We start from the raw sequence: 15,515 nt of genomic DNA on the forward strand, positions 1-15,515 counted from the left end.
AAAATGATTAACTAATCAATTTTGAGTTATTATTCTGTTTTAAAAGATTTTATTCATTTTCTATAACAGCAGAATGCTCCTTCCAAATATGTTATTGTTTCTATAGCAACTACATACAATAATAATTCATTTTAAATTAAGATTTCTGTGAAGAAAATCAATTTTAAGGAAGAATCTTTAGTACCAGCATTTTCTAACAGTCCAAGGTAAAGCTTGACATGTTTCATCTACGGGAAAGTATTTTTGTATCTATGCAACACATTGCAATTTTAACTTTACACAAATGAGAGGGAACGACTGTTTATAGCTGCTGTTGATGCAATCATAGGAACTGACTTGTGTGACTGATGTTCCACACCATAAAATGCCAACTGTAGCTCTTTAAGGAAAGACCTTTTTTAGCAAATTGTTGTGGTATTAAAGTAGTCAAACATTTTAGGAGTTGCTAAGATAGGAAACTAATCAACTTCACTTGTGCTAACAATAACTCAACTTCATATTGGGCTGCATCACACCACACTGCTACTGATGATTTTCCTATAGCCACAGACCCATAAGCGTTTTACTCCTCATAAGTCCATGTTGTTTACCTGCTAGACGTTATGATCTGCAGCCTTATAAATCAAGTATTACACACCTAGTCAATATAACGTTATACTATTGCTATTACATTATTAACTGATATTGTAATTCAATTATATGAAAGCATTTGCTAATATTTGTATTAGAGGAGATTTCATTTGAAATTTTGTTCCCATTTCTTGTTCATTAATTAACAGATAAGGAATATTTGGGAGCTCTCAGTGAGTTTGATTACTGTAATTTCCCGACTATTAAACGCACCCAAATATAAGCCGCACCCACTGAATTTTACAAAGATTTTTATTTTGAACATAAATACGCCGCACCTGTCTATAAGCCGCAGTCTACACTGAAACTAATGAACTTTACACAGGCTTTAAAGAAAGTGTCTGTTACACGGCTTGTATCTAAACAGTAGCATACCAAGAAAGTCATTGTCCACTGTCTTCCTCCTTCCTTTTACAACTATTTCTCTCGGGAGTTTTTCTTTTGGCATCGTCGTGCGCTTAAAAATCACCATCGGTGAAGCTTTTCTCCCGATGCAGTGCAGCTCAGAACACAGGTGAAGTGTGTTTTTTCATGCCCGGTTGTTTTCAGCGTGACGAATGATTCGCATTTCCTGTTGCCAGTCCGAGTGAGCGGCAGGTCAAACATCAGAGGAACCTCATCCATATTTATGATGTGGTGCGGCCCGATTCAGTGGGAGCGCATCTGATTTAATATAAAGAGTTTCATTGGTTAACCTGAACCCGTTCGGCAATTTCATTGGTCTAATGTTATGGGGTTCAGTTTTTTGGCTTGAAGTTTGTGAAACCGGGAAAAACCCAGGAAAAATCCATAAATTAGCCGCTTCATTGTTCAAGCCGCGGGGTTCAAAGAGTGGAAAAAAGTAGCGGCTTATAGTCGGGAAAATACGGTAATGATCGGGACTCAATCAACCAAAATGTCACGATGAATCGTCTTTATTGTTCAAAATAATATAAAATACCTTTGAGTATTGTGATTTGTTTGTTTTGTTTCATTTCTTTGCCCAACCATAGTTATCATGTAACAACCCTTATACATGTCCTTTATCTTCACACAATGGTGAACAAAACTCCACTTTCACTCCTTAATCTTGTAAGTACTATAAACACCTCTGCATTGTTTTCTATGTAACCTGGTGAATGGGAAATAAAGGTTAATCTCCTATATACAAGATCAAGTGTTAGGATTAAGAACAATACAGCAATGACATTATAATTACAAAGAGTTCACCGTAATGACGTGTTACAGGTTTATCTGAACTTTAGCAGAAAAAAATATACAGTCGATTATTAAAACAGCGGTTCTAAATCAGAACATCACTACTAAACTGTCTCTCTCTTGAAAACTGTCGAAACATAATTTAAGGTACATAAATGTGCATAAGGTAAAGGTGCATTAATGCATGTCTGGGTTACAGAAGTAATGTATACAGACGGCTGTAATAATTTCAGCTTTCTGTCGTGGGGAAATATTAAAAGATAAAAAATAAAATCAAGTCAGAACTTTTTCCTAATAATAATTATTGCAATAACCTGGCTGAATAAATGCATACACTTTTAGAGTTGAGGATGTGTTCAGAATGAACTAATCGCCTTCAATCTTATATTTCAAAATGATACAGCTGTCATATATGAACAGGAATATTTCTGTAGGAAATGTGTGTTTTTTCACATCTTGGTTTGATGGTCTGCAAAAGAGCTCAGAAAGCATTCGCCGTAAAGCGCTTACATGTTGAAAGGTACAGATTAGGAAAGAGGTATAAGATATTTTCCAAAACATCAGATGCACCATGACAAAAAGGGAGCACCACAGTGGCAAGAACAGAATGTCCAGCCAAAATGTATAAACAAAAACACAACTTACCAGAGAGGATGCCAAGAGACCCACAACAAACATGAACAAAGCTGCAGGAAAATCTGACAAATCCTGATTTCTTTCTGCATCTGACTACAATCTCATATTCTCCTCATGTCTGGACTATAGAGTGTGTGTGTGTGTGTTTGGGGGGGATCACCCAAAAAAAGAAATGTGGCAAAATGTGACAATGTCTGATGGTAAAATCCATCACTTCAGAAGATATGATCGATTAGGGATTAGATATGATTGAGAGGAAGAGAAGGACCCTGATTCCAGCAGCAGTGGATGTGCAGGTACAGTTTGATGAGCTGTAAAAGTGAAGTTTCAAAACCTGATTCACTTCCAGTGAAGCTCTTTTTACTTCACTTCACATACTTTTACGCATTAAACACACAGGTTTCGGGAAAAGCACAACCACTGAAAGCTTCATTCTGATTAGTTTTCTGTGTTACGCATGAAAAGAGAGTGAAATGAGGCTGGAAGCGCGCACACGGCGCTGTAAAATCACTTCTCCCGAGAGAAACTCCATCATCTGGCGCACATACCTGGCGGAGGATCTACTCGTCTAAAGTCCTCGGTGTGGCATCTTGGCAAAAAGCAAACACGAGCCGAACACTTCCGTTAGTTAGTGTGGGAGTTTTCGTGCAGGTCAAGAGCAAAGCCAGTCCGCTTTCAATGAATCAGAGGGAAGCGGAAGGCGCACAGCTCGTCTCCAAGCGCGCACACGATGAGCGCTGTAATGGAAAGCCAACGGGGACAAAACCCGAGCAAATAGTCTCTTGTGACACTCTCCGATCAGTGACATTGAACTGAACGCCCATATCCGCCTCACTGCTGACAGGATCGAAACAGTTGACGACTACTAATACAACATGCTTCATTAATGAGGAAGCTGGAAAACTTTGACTTCACCATGTCTTTGTCAGCTAGGAGTAGCAGAGCAGACTTACATAAAGAAAAACATGGCACCAGAATACACTATGGTAGAGGAAGTGTGATGACTCAGGACTACAGTTTGCTTCTGATCACCATCACTGCACCCCGCAACATTGTTTATCTGTTATAAATGGACATTCAGTGCAACCCAGATGAGGATGGGTTTCCTCTTGAGTCTGGTTCCTCTCAAGGTTTCTTATGCCATCTCGGGGAGTTTTTCCATGCCACGGTCGCCACCGGCTCGCTCATCAGGGACAAACTTACACTTCTAAAGAACATCTTATTCATTTTTATCACCACATTATCTGTGTAAATCTGCTTTGAGACAATGTTCATTGTTAAAAGCAATATACAAATAAAAAGGAATTGAATTGATGCTCTGGGTGATGTTCTTCTGGAAAACCTTGTGTTCTGTCATTCTACTACTAATATTGTTGCAGACCATGTAAACCCCTTCATCGCAGCGTTTTTTCCTAATGGCAGTAGACAATGCTCCAAGCATATCCACACTGCAAAAATAGTTCAAGAATGGTTTGAGGAACATGAAAGAGTCAAAGGTGTTTGGCTTTACTGCCAAATTCTCCAAGTCTAATCCAAGTGTGTGATCCACTGAGATTCCATCTCACATTTACAGAAATTAAAAAATCTGCTGCTTCTTGGTGCCTGAAACCACAACACACCTCCAGAGGGTTACACATTATTAGGGAGGTGGATTTAATGTTTTTGCTGATTGGTGAGCAATTTTATTTAAGACCCTAGCTAATTGTAAGCATCAATTAATTTACTGCTATTAAGCACATTACCCTGGTCAAATAGTGCACGAGTCCTCTAAGTCCATGTATAAGTTTGGATATAGTACTGAAATACACGGCTTCCTGAAAAAAACTCATACTCACTAAATGGATTATTATAAACTGTGTCCTGTTTACACATCAGAGGTGACCCGGGTCAAATGATTTGACTGAAAAGAAATGGAGTTTGAGTCACTACCATGGGGCACCATGGAAAAGTAATCAAAGGCTGTGCTCAAACTTCAAAGTCCCTCTTTTAACCAACTGCTTTTCATTGGAATTAGTGCATAAATTGGTTTAAAGCATTTGTGGAGCCTTAAGGCCCTGCCCTGAGAATGTAGTGTGTATAACAACACAATATGGGCTCCAGGTGCATGCTGAGTGAAAGAATACACACCTGAAGTGCAGTCGTGAGCCCCGTCTCATCCCCTTCTTTGCCACGATCCAAGGTCAACTTCAGGTTTGTTTTGAGAATAATAATTCCAGAAGGCTAGATTAGCATGGGTTCCAAGCACTTAATTAACTTCAGTCAACTTACAGTCGTGTAGAGAGCTCAGACCTGCCATGGACACACACAACACATCGGGTAACTAGGCTAGGCCTTACATATAAAACAGAAAATAAGGATTAATGCCTTAATCATTTTGTAAAATAGTTATGAATGCACAGTTAAAACAACACCATTTAACATTTTCCATTTAAGGAAACATTACTATTCTTTGATATTAATCAAGTTATAGAAATGGACAAAATTGTCAGTACTACAAAGTTATTGGGCCACCTAAAGTTTCCAGTCATATGTGGTTCTTCCCCAATTTGTTACTACAAATTTGGATGCAACAAAATTATTGTAAGGATGTCTTTGGATGCAGTACCATCAATTGTTCCCTTCACTTAAACTAGGAGACCCAAACCTGTTTCACAATAACAATGCCCCTGTACTCAAAGCCAGCTCCATGAAGATATGCTTTTCATGGCTTGGAGTGGAAGATCTTGGTGGCCTGTTATAGGACTCTGAATTCAACACTTTTTTAGCATTAATTGAAACGCTCAACTGACTTTACTAATGCCTTTGTTTCTGAAAAAGCACTAATCTCCACAAGCACACTCCAGAATTGAGTGGTGCATCTTCTCAGAAGAATGGAGGGAATTTATATCTGCTAATATGGACTAAATATGGAATTGAATATGCAAAAAGCACATACAAATCTTATGATCATGTGTCCACAAACTTATGTCCATATAGTCTATCTAGCTAAACTTATTATAGCTTCATTAGCCATAAGCTTTTCTCCACTATAAAACTGTAGAAGATTTAGAGCAAGTAAAGATAAGGTGAGCTGAGCTAATTACACTTCTTTAAGACCCATGTCTAGGCTTGTGGAATTAGTACCTCTATCCAGTTGTGAAGTTAGAGGCCTTGCATTATTATTTTGCCTTCTCTTGTTCTCTCATTATCAAAATATAATTCCATAATTTTTTATTGTTCTGTAGACAGCAAAACTTCCTGCAACATCGCCGAGGCTGATCAGATCATATTAATTGAAGACAACCTTCTTCTTTCACAACAGTGAAGAAATAATCTTCAGTGCTTACTTTAGGATTATTATTATTAGCAGAAGTGGAAGTAACGAAGTATTTGTACTTAAGTAGATTTGTTTCTGGTATCAGTACTTTGCTTTTCTATTCATTTTTCGATAAAAAATTTAATCAGTAAACATTTGTTTTACTGATGCAACAATTCAGCACCAAAATCCGCCATGAATCACATAATTAACTTTCTGGGGTCGACAAACGCGCCGGCACGCTTTGTGGCATTTTTTCCTCATAATGCCGAAACTAACTTAAATTACTGTATTTTTTGGTCGTACAGATAAAAGCAATACATCATTTGAAACTCGTTAAAGATTTACTATTATTTGTATACACATCAATATTTGTCCATTTCCATGCTGTAAAAATAATGTGTGATTAAGTTGCAATTACCGTATTTTTCGGACTATAAGCCGCTACTTTTTTCCCACATTTTGAACCCCCGCGGCTTAAACAACGAATTGGCTTATTTTTAATTTTTCTGGGTTTTTCCCGGTTTCACAAACTTCAAGCCAAAAAACTGAGCGACATAACATTAGACCATCGAAATTTCCGAACGGAAACAAAAAAACGCACCTCACCTGTGTTCTGAGCTGCACGGCTTCGGGAGAAAAAACTTTTTTCTTAAACGCACGACGATGCCAAAAGATAAACGCCCAAAAGAGAAATAGTTGTGAAAGGAAGTAGGAAGACAGTGAACAATGACTTTCTTGGTCGGCTACTGTTTAGATACAAGCTGTTGTAGCGCGTTGAGTCTGGGTGAAGGGAGAGCTCACTAACTCCAGTTGCAACAGAAATCATATAAGCACAGACAGGTTTCCAAAACTCATGCTTTTTTATTTTTCTTGGCAACAGCGTTACGGGTTAGTCAAAGAAACTTAGAAATGAGCATTAGAAAATAATGACATAATCCTCAGCCTCATACACACACACAGTAATACCGGAAAAATGCAGTGGCATGCTATTCCCAAAATACCGCTCTGCTCCTAAAGGAAGCGCAACATATTTCACCCGTTACACCGTGTAACAGACACTGTCTTTCGTTAAAGCCTGTGTAAAGTTCATTAGTTTCAATGTAGACATTTATTTATGTTTTAAATAAAAATCTTTGTCAAATTCAGCGGCTTATATATGGGTGCGCTTTATAGTCCGGAAATTAGGGTAATCGTGAGTCATGTGATTAATCGTGATTAAATATTCTAATCGATTGACAGCCGTTATGTTAATAAGATCAGGTCCAGTTACCAGCATGACACTAAAACAGGTAGTAGTAACGGCTACTTTTTACTTAAGTACATGTCAGAGCCCAAACTTCTTTACTTAAACTTGAGTAAAAAAAGTGTAGTCAGAACTTTAACTTCAACCAGCATCTTTTAAAACATCTGTACTTCTACTTAAGTGAAGGATGTGTGTACTTTTGCCACCTCTGATTGTTAGTGAAGGAAACTTTAAAGACCTTACAGCTTTTTCCCCCCAAGTGTCAGGCACTAATGTGGATAGTGTTAATCACTGACAGCGATACAGATCTTTCAGCTAGATTGAGTCCCTGACCAAAACACATTTATCCATGAACTACAAAGAACAATAAAATATAATCATGAAAAATAGTACAAAGATAATAAGATAATAATGCAAGACCTCTTAGAGCTTAATAGGTAGGTGTGGGTCTGGATACGCGTGGGTAACTAGCTGGTTTTTTTTTTCAGCAAACTGCTGGTTATAGCAATTGACTGCTGGCATCTGCAGTTAAAAACAATACCTAATAAGCATAAATAAATCCAACTATGATTTTAATTTAATCATTAATTTTCCCCTCCAACTTTTATCAAGAATCGCTGTCCAATTCCACATTAAGAAAATATCTTCTGTTGTATAAGAGCCAAAATATGAAGTGATGCAAGTCATACCTTTTTCTGATGTGTGAATTGAATTCAGAAGTGCTTGGGCCCCTCGGACCTCGCTGTGTGTGTGTGTGTGTGTGTGTGTGTGTGTGTGTGTGTGTGTCACGCATCCCATACAACGCAGAATATCGCCATTTCATACAGGTCAAGTGTCCTGGGTGGATTGTGAGTGAAAATCCATGACCTCAGCACATCTCCCCTGCTGAAACATAATCAGATTTCATATTTACTCTGCACAAATCCTCCTCACCTAATCTCCATCTACAGAGCCAGAGCACATTAAACAACCTGAACTGGCTGAACAGCCACCACAGTGTGTTCTAACACAACGACTCAGAGATAGCAGGTGAGTTTTAGAGGAGATTTGACTGTTGATGCAGTGAGAAGTGACAGATAAACAGGTGTGATTTTTAAATCAGCTCTCGTGTGAATTGTATTTTCCTCCCAGTCGTTAGCTCAAATCTCTGCTTTATATTTAAACACAGTATCTTGTTATCACTTTAAAAAAAAGCGGGTTCTTGGCAGCCTTCGCAGAATAACACAAACATTTCCCTAAATGATTGCAGAAGAGTTCATTAGCAAAGTGTCATCATATTTGTTTATTGAAGCTGTTCAGACACTCTTCTCTCTGTGGAAACAGTATATTATATTAACAGCACTTCCTAGTGTTATTTCAATTACAGTGATTGCAAACTATTACGTGTTCTGAAGTTTCAGGTGATCACTTTTCATTTCAGTTAAACAATTGATTAATCTTACAATCTTTATCTGCCCCATAATCATGTAACTGGGGGTTGGGGAAAGCCTTAGGGCCACTGACTATATGGATATACACCTTCTGCACATTTTAATACGAATCCAGGATCATTCATTTTTATTATTGGTTAAGGCAGAAAATGAAGATGATACAGGACAAGAGCCTCAGTTAATATTTACATTTAAATTCAGAATGTGATGTGTATTTTTCATGGTGCCTGATGGACTGGTGCTGCTGATCCTATAGGATTTTTTTGCAGAAGATTTTTACCTAGAGTTCATTACGCACAGCAGTGAGAGAACAATTGAATAGAAGAAAGAAAATCCTACAGTAACTCAAATAAACATTATTTACAACCATGGTGAACACAACAGCATTTTATAAAACCCTGCAAACCCTCAGGAAGACGGGCAACAACAGCAGAAGTTCCACTGCTATCAGCCAAAAACAGGAATCTTAGTGTTTCAAAAAACAGACCAGTAAAGACCTAAAAATATTTGATTGTCTTTTGCCAGATTCACTTAAACTGGGGGGAAAAAAGACGAGATTGGAGATGAGAGATCTAATAGTCCCAGGCGTACAAGTGTTCCTATTCAAGTGGCTACTGAGTGTCTCTCTTTGTAACAAGGTTTAGAAAGTCACACTAGATAAAAACATTTGTGAATAAAATGTAAATTCCTGCCTCGAGTCTCTCAGGTGCCAGAATAATCATTTTTTATGCCTCTTTTTTATTTCCCTTCACCCTGCAGTGTTGCTCAGTTCTGATCCTGCAGGATTCCCTCTGCCCTGACATGCAGTTAACAGCAGTGTGAAGGGAATAAATGTGATATAAACATATCATTTTCCATAAACGATTCGCTGAGAGGCGTTTTTACGTCTCAGCAGTTTACCAGAACAATTTAGTGATAGAAGGTTAGGATTTGAGTATGTTTGTACTTAAGATGATTAAAAACTTCTCAAGAATGAACTGTAATAAATCTAAAGAGGTGTTCAGTAGTGCAGTGGTTCAGTAGTCTCGGGTAGTAAATAACCGACTGATCAAGATTATTAGATTCAGTTCACTTGATGCTAATTGTAGTCATAAAAAAACCAGTAATAATAAATGTGCAATTTTTTATTTTTATTCTTAGCATTGTATATGATATTCAAAATATATACATGTATGCTTTTCGATGGCACCACACCACTTTTTCTTCACTGATCCCAAGACTCTTTTCTTTTTGCTTTAAAGTAAAAACGTGAAAAAAAACCCCACAAACAATACATAGCTATTTGAAGCCAAATCAGCAAAATCACATGCAAATGTAATAAAGTATACAGATGGCAAATTTTAATAATAAATTTCCAGTTATGGGGGGAAAAAATGCAATTATGATCAGATCAAATAGTTTTTTAAGCCTCTATTCAATCTTTTATTTTTGGATGGCACTGAGTGTGAGCTATTTCTAGTTCTGCACATTGTTTGACCAGGTTTTTCTCTCCGTTAAGTCGGCATCATGACTTAACTGAGGAAAAAAAACCTGGTCAAACAATGTGCTGGTAATGTAGCGCAAGTGCTTTAACTAAACCTCTGTTGGCTTTACACACACACACACACACACACACACACACACACACACACACACACACACACACACACACACCCATATAGTACAGGTCACACACAGCTACTCCATCACGCTAGTTATAGAGTACAGTAGAAGGAAGAGAGCCACACAAGGACAGATGTGATTGTCTCATAAAAAGATTTATTTTTTGCCTAAATGTACAAAGGCAAGTTGCAGTATTGTATAAAAAAGAAACATGGTAATGTACACTTTACATATAAGAGGACAGTCCAGGAGGAAGCTGGAGGATCGGAGCCGAGGAATTATTCAAAACGCAACCATTAAAAAAAAATGTAAACATCCTTTTAGTACCAGTGACTGATACTTTGATAGAAACGGTCTCGCTGGGCCTGGGGTAGAGGCCGGGGATGAGGGCGGAGCTCGCTTACACAGGAAGGTGGGAGTCCAGTGTGAAGAATGATGGAAAACCATGCAAAAGAGCACAGCTTCCACTAGAGAGATAATCAAAGGTCAAGCACCATTCAGGAGGTTTTACAGAAGACAGGAGTGCAAAATCAGAGCGAGTGACGAATAAACTGAATCCCGGTTTCATTACACCTTATTGCATTGTGTCGGTTGAGCGGAACTAAACACACCTGAAAATGTATTTTAGTGGCTTCAGGGTGGATATGAAACCCATTTCGCAGTAGAGCTCAGTGTCAGCTGATGGTGTTCGGCTGCAGAGGATAAATAAGAGCACTGCTGAATCATTTCACGAGCTTGAGCGCATACAGAAGCAAACAGTTTTATTAGTGAACCTGAATGTGCATGTGGCTTAGTCGGTTTGAACGTTTCAGATTAAAACCACAACAACAACAAAAAACCCTGCTGTCGCAAAAAATATCTAGTCTGAAAATTGCATTGTGAATGAATTGCGTCTGCAGTCCTGATGCTTGTGGTCACAGAAATGGGTAAAGATTTCGAGAGAAAAAAACAAACAAAAAAAACCCCAACAAGTGTTATGACATCAGTACAGAGGAGTTAATGGGAGGAGAAAAGCAAAACAAACAAACAAAAAATAGAGACATCAAATCTTATAAAGAATATCTTATAAAGCACTGAACACAAAAAACCCCGATGGTTCCCCAGTCGCATTTTTAAAATAATTCCTCTGTACATCATATACAGACACCATATTGTGTGTGCAGAGCAAGACAGCAATACAAAAACAGGCAAAATAAAAAAAAAGGGGGAAAAGAAGAGGAACAGAAATAAGAAAGCGTTGCCTGAGAAGACACCATCACATTTCTAGTGCTATAGTACACCATGCTGAGCCACGACACACGCCTGCTTTAAAAAAATACAAATAAAATACAAAAAATAAAAAATATAAAGTAAAAAAAAAACATTTTCAATTATATATATATATATATATATATATATATATATATATATATATATATATATATATATATATAATCTAAATAAAGATCAAGCTCTGACACTTGCAACACAGTGGAGCAGCACATCACATCAATGACACGGACCCCTAACTAAACATCCCTCGAAAGGTGTCACACACTGCATTGTAAAAAACACGTGTCGTCACATCACTGACTAGTCGATTTAAGTAGAGTTAGTACGTCTGACAATGCACAGAGAGAGAGAGAGAGAGAGAGAGAGAGAGAGAGAGAGAGAGAGAGAGAGAGAGAGAGAACCAAAATAAAAGAAAGCTCTAGAAATATAGCAGCTGAGCAACGTCTGGTTTAGCCGAGCACAAGGCGAGATGTTTTGCTGGGTTTCATCTGATTCTGCATGTCCTCCATGTCTGCACAGCCGACACGACTCCTGCACGACTGCGCATGAGCTCGACTGGAACGAGCGCGACCTGATACTTTAATAAATACTTATGCAAAACAACATTTCAGCCTGATCCGTGATCTTCGAATTGAAACCGAATATATTAAGAAGACAGACACTGGCATTTCCTCTGTATGAAAGTGTGAACTGTAATCTGAATGGATAAAAAAAAAAAAAAACCCCAAACAACTGACCCTCCTGAAAAACAAAACAGAAAAATACTCTAAAAAATAAAAAGCAGTCTTGAGGCGTGTGGCGATGAGAACTACACGGGAGCCAACACCAATGAGACACGTTTAGGAAAGATTTAGAACACAACCATTGTGGGAAGTCACAGATGCTTCAGCGAGGAGGAAAATGTGCACTCGGAAAAAATAAAAAAACCAACGTCAACCATTTCAATATTGGTAATGATAATATAAGTTCAGTCTTTTTTTAAATTTTCATTTGACCCACTGGACTGTACCTCAACGCCTGACCACAACCTGCATGTGGGAGTGTGTTATGCAGTCCAACATTCTCACGAGTAGAGGTTTATTATTTTGATTTAAATTCCTTGCTAGTTCACAGAGAGAGTTCAAGTAGCCGGCTGGGCGAGGTGGGGCAGCAGGATGGCTTTGAACCTGGTCTCACAGTCCTCAGTGGGGTAACGAGGTACGGATGCTAAGAAAACGTCAGTCTGCCACACATTCCGGCAGGAAAAAAAAATAGCAACTAAAAATATAGAAACACCATTCAACTGATGTCTAAATGAACTCCATATACTTCCCCATGTGATCCAGTCACATGTTGTATTAGTGAAGATGAGGTCGAGTCAGTCATGGTTCCCTGGACAGAAAAAAAAGGGAACGAAAAACATTTTTACATAACTAAATACAAATAACAGATCATATGTTGTATAGAAAAATACAAATACAAGGTGAACAATAAAAGGATTTGAGCTGCTTTTTTCTATAATTTGTTCTATTCGAAAATCTTTCAAATCACACACACTCCTTCCACTTTTATGTGGCTGTACCGATTAACTGCCTACTTTAATTTCTGGCTACTAGTTTATTTATAATTTTGGAAACAGGAGCAAATCAGTTTACCGGAATATATAAAAAATAAAAATAAAAAAAATAAAAAAAGGAAAGAAAAAAAACTTCCTGCATACCTGTCAAGTTAAGACTAATCATGAACATGACTGATGAACTGTTGGAGCCAAAATGTACACACCATGCTGACAGGACCACCATTTCTACCTCCAGGTTTTTTTTTTCAATTCACAATTTCCCTTTAATAATAACAATAATTCAAAAAGAAATAATAAGAGACAATGCTATGATGGGCCACCAGGTGTCAGTGTAAGACATCCCCTGCAGGAAATTCAGGAACACAAAATAAACACCGGCCTCAGCTCGAGCACCTTTAAATAATCATGATGATTCAGAGCTCTAAAGGTGCTCTGTGTGCCTGTATTCAAGCTTATACAGCACTATGATCAGTTCTGAGAATAAATCCTGCTTAAACATTAAAGCACACGTCTTTTAGCTAAATAAACACTGCAGCTCCTAAAGCTGTTCGATTAATAATAATAAACAAAAAACCTCTTAGATCCCGTAAAGTTTAACACAGTGGTGTCCTCGCTGTTATGGGAGCTGTCTGTTATCTAGCTGTTTGTCTTACCGTTCTCACCTCCGTGCTGGTGGGTAGAGGGAAGGGGCTGCAGCTTGCTGACTGGCAACAATAGCTGATGAGGGTAGACCTGTGAGAATGAACAGTAAGGAAGCAAGTTGAATGGCACCATTAGTGGAGAACAGTGTAATTATCCTGTAATGATGGAACTATGAGGTTTCAAATAGATTCAGGTTAAATTTGTGTGCATTAAAGTCATGCCACATAGAGCATTTCAATGCTAAGAACAATCCAATTATATAGTTAAAAAAATGTTTAAATTGCATTTTAGAAAATCAGTGATGTAATATGAACACTGAAAAATGCCATGTGAAACTCTAGACACATGACGTTTGTGGTTACGTTCTTTGTAGTGATAGGAGAGAAGCCATCAGGAGTGGCTGTGGTTTGAATCTGGCTAAATATTTCAGCCAGACGAAGCCAAAGCTCTGTTGTGGTGCAGACACAAATTGGGAGTAATTTTATCTCAGGCGGTTTTTTGGGTTATAAAACGACCACTTTGCATGAAGGATGTTTTGGCAGCATGGAGACACCACAAGATGACTTGAGTACTTTTTCATGAGCACTGAGGAACATGCAGGAGGAGTGCTAACCTGTGGCATAGGACAGGTCGTACTGGCCAGGTACAAGTGGGTAGCCCAGGTGGTGGTGAGACTGCATGATTCTCTGCGAGGGAGACGAACGGGGTCGATCCATTTCTCGCTCACGCTCTCTTTCTCTCTCCGCCGCTCCTCGCTCTCGCTCGTGTGCCACTTTCTCGCTAACTGTGGGCGATTTGCTCTTGTACTGGTTGGCGTGTTGGTGCAGGATGTCCAGGGCTTTGGCATCAGAGGACGACTTGCTGCTGACCGTAGGACTCGAGCGAGATTTCTCACCCTCCTCACCCCCACCCATCTTACTGCCATAAGGTGAGAACGGGTAACCAGCAGGTAAATACGATCCTGAGTAGGGAGACAATGTTAGATTAGAAAGGGAACTATTTACTCTTGAAATCTTCCAAACGTTCAAAGGTAACATTTTGAGAATTAGGGGCGTAATGGTACAAGTATTCGTACCACAATTCTACAGTATAAGGCTTGGTACACGTGTAAATGCAATTATTTTTCCACGTGAAACACAGTTAAAATCCGAGGCTGATGTTTTCTTATGTTAAGTGCTTTGCCTACATGTTTCTAGTTTGCAAACAATAAAACCAAAACAATCATAATTCAGCGCATGAAGAATGACTAAAGTTTGTCTCGGCTTTGAGTTATGGACACATGCGGAGTTAATGTCAATATATAATAAAGTCATTGGAAACAACAATTCCCAGTATGTGGCTTTAATCCAACGACTAATAAATGTCTCGCTATAAAGTTCTTTTTGCTGGCTTGCATTCACACCCTGCTCTGCTGCCAAATGCTTTGCAGTGCAGAAACATAGAAGAGAAAATGATAACAAAAAACCACCATAGGGTGTCTCACAGCATGAGAATTAACTGTTAGATGGTGATTAGTCTTTGCCCTTATGAATACTGGTGTTGTGCAAAGCTCATTATTGCAGGTGTGCCATTTTCTAGCTGTTTAATCTTAATTTACATGTATGGCATTTGGCAGATGCCCTTATCCAAAGAGACTTACAGCTGAGTTTTTAGAATCTACTTCATACCTGGATAGTTCTGCATCATGACTGAGGGCATTCCTCTGTATCCAGGATGGTTGGGGTCGTAGCCTTGCCCATAGGGATATCCATGCATGTAGTGCATGTAGGGTTGCTGTTGGGCCAGCGCAGAGGAGAAAGGCATATGAGCATTCGACCGAGGGTCTTTCCCTGTACCTCGGTAGTCCTCAGAGCCAGGAGCACATGAGCGATCTGCACTCTCCTTGCTCTCTTCTTTGGTGCTCGACTCCTTAGTCCGTGATCGCTCATCTTTGCTTTTCCTCTCTCTGTCACGTTCTCGCTCCTCCTCGACCTGTCTCTGGTTCTCAGGATACTGGTAAACACAGTC

At 38.7% G+C, this 15,515-nt stretch overlaps 2 protein-coding genes across 6 annotated transcripts in view; both read right to left on the bottom strand.

The window, feature by feature from the left end:
• The window catches only part of gramd2aa (GRAM domain containing 2Aa), a 29,450-nt gene extending 21,651 nt beyond the window's left edge, over positions 1-7,799 (bottom strand). The window contains exons 1-2 of one of the 4 annotated variants that reach the window (XM_046856918.1): positions 7,694-7,799; positions 4,591-4,752 (exon numbers count right to left, since the gene is read on the bottom strand). In XM_046856918.1, coding sequence (XP_046712874.1) covers positions 4,591-4,619 — 29 coding nt within the window. In that variant the 5' untranslated portion in view covers positions 4,620-4,752; positions 7,694-7,799. Of the gene's footprint in view, positions 1-2,472; positions 2,968-3,011; positions 3,508-4,590; positions 4,753-7,693 lie in introns of those variants that run through there. The other 3 variants (XM_046856920.1, XM_046856917.1, XM_046856919.1) reach the window with 3 other exon arrangements.
• A 2,373-nt stretch (positions 7,800-10,172) lies between these two features.
• The window catches only part of LOC124390848 (zinc finger protein 609-like), a 50,992-nt gene continuing 45,649 nt past the window's right edge, over positions 10,173-15,515 (bottom strand). Inside the window, exons 6-9 of one of the 2 annotated variants that reach the window (XM_046856915.1) lie at positions 15,176-15,500; positions 14,122-14,469; positions 13,529-13,598; positions 10,173-12,679 (exon numbers count right to left, since the gene is read on the bottom strand). In XM_046856915.1, the coding sequence (XP_046712871.1) occupies positions 12,670-12,679; positions 13,529-13,598; positions 14,122-14,469; positions 15,176-15,500 (753 nt within the window). In that variant the 3' untranslated portion in view covers positions 10,173-12,669. Of the gene's footprint in view, positions 12,680-13,519; positions 13,599-14,121; positions 14,470-15,175; positions 15,501-15,515 lie in introns of both variants that reach the window. The other variant, XM_046856916.1, reaches the window with a different exon arrangement.

This window comes from Silurus meridionalis, chromosome 9, assembly GCF_014805685.1.
Source record: "Silurus meridionalis isolate SWU-2019-XX chromosome 9, ASM1480568v1, whole genome shotgun sequence".
Classification (NCBI taxonomy): Eukaryota; Metazoa; Chordata; class Actinopteri; order Siluriformes; family Siluridae; genus Silurus; species Silurus meridionalis.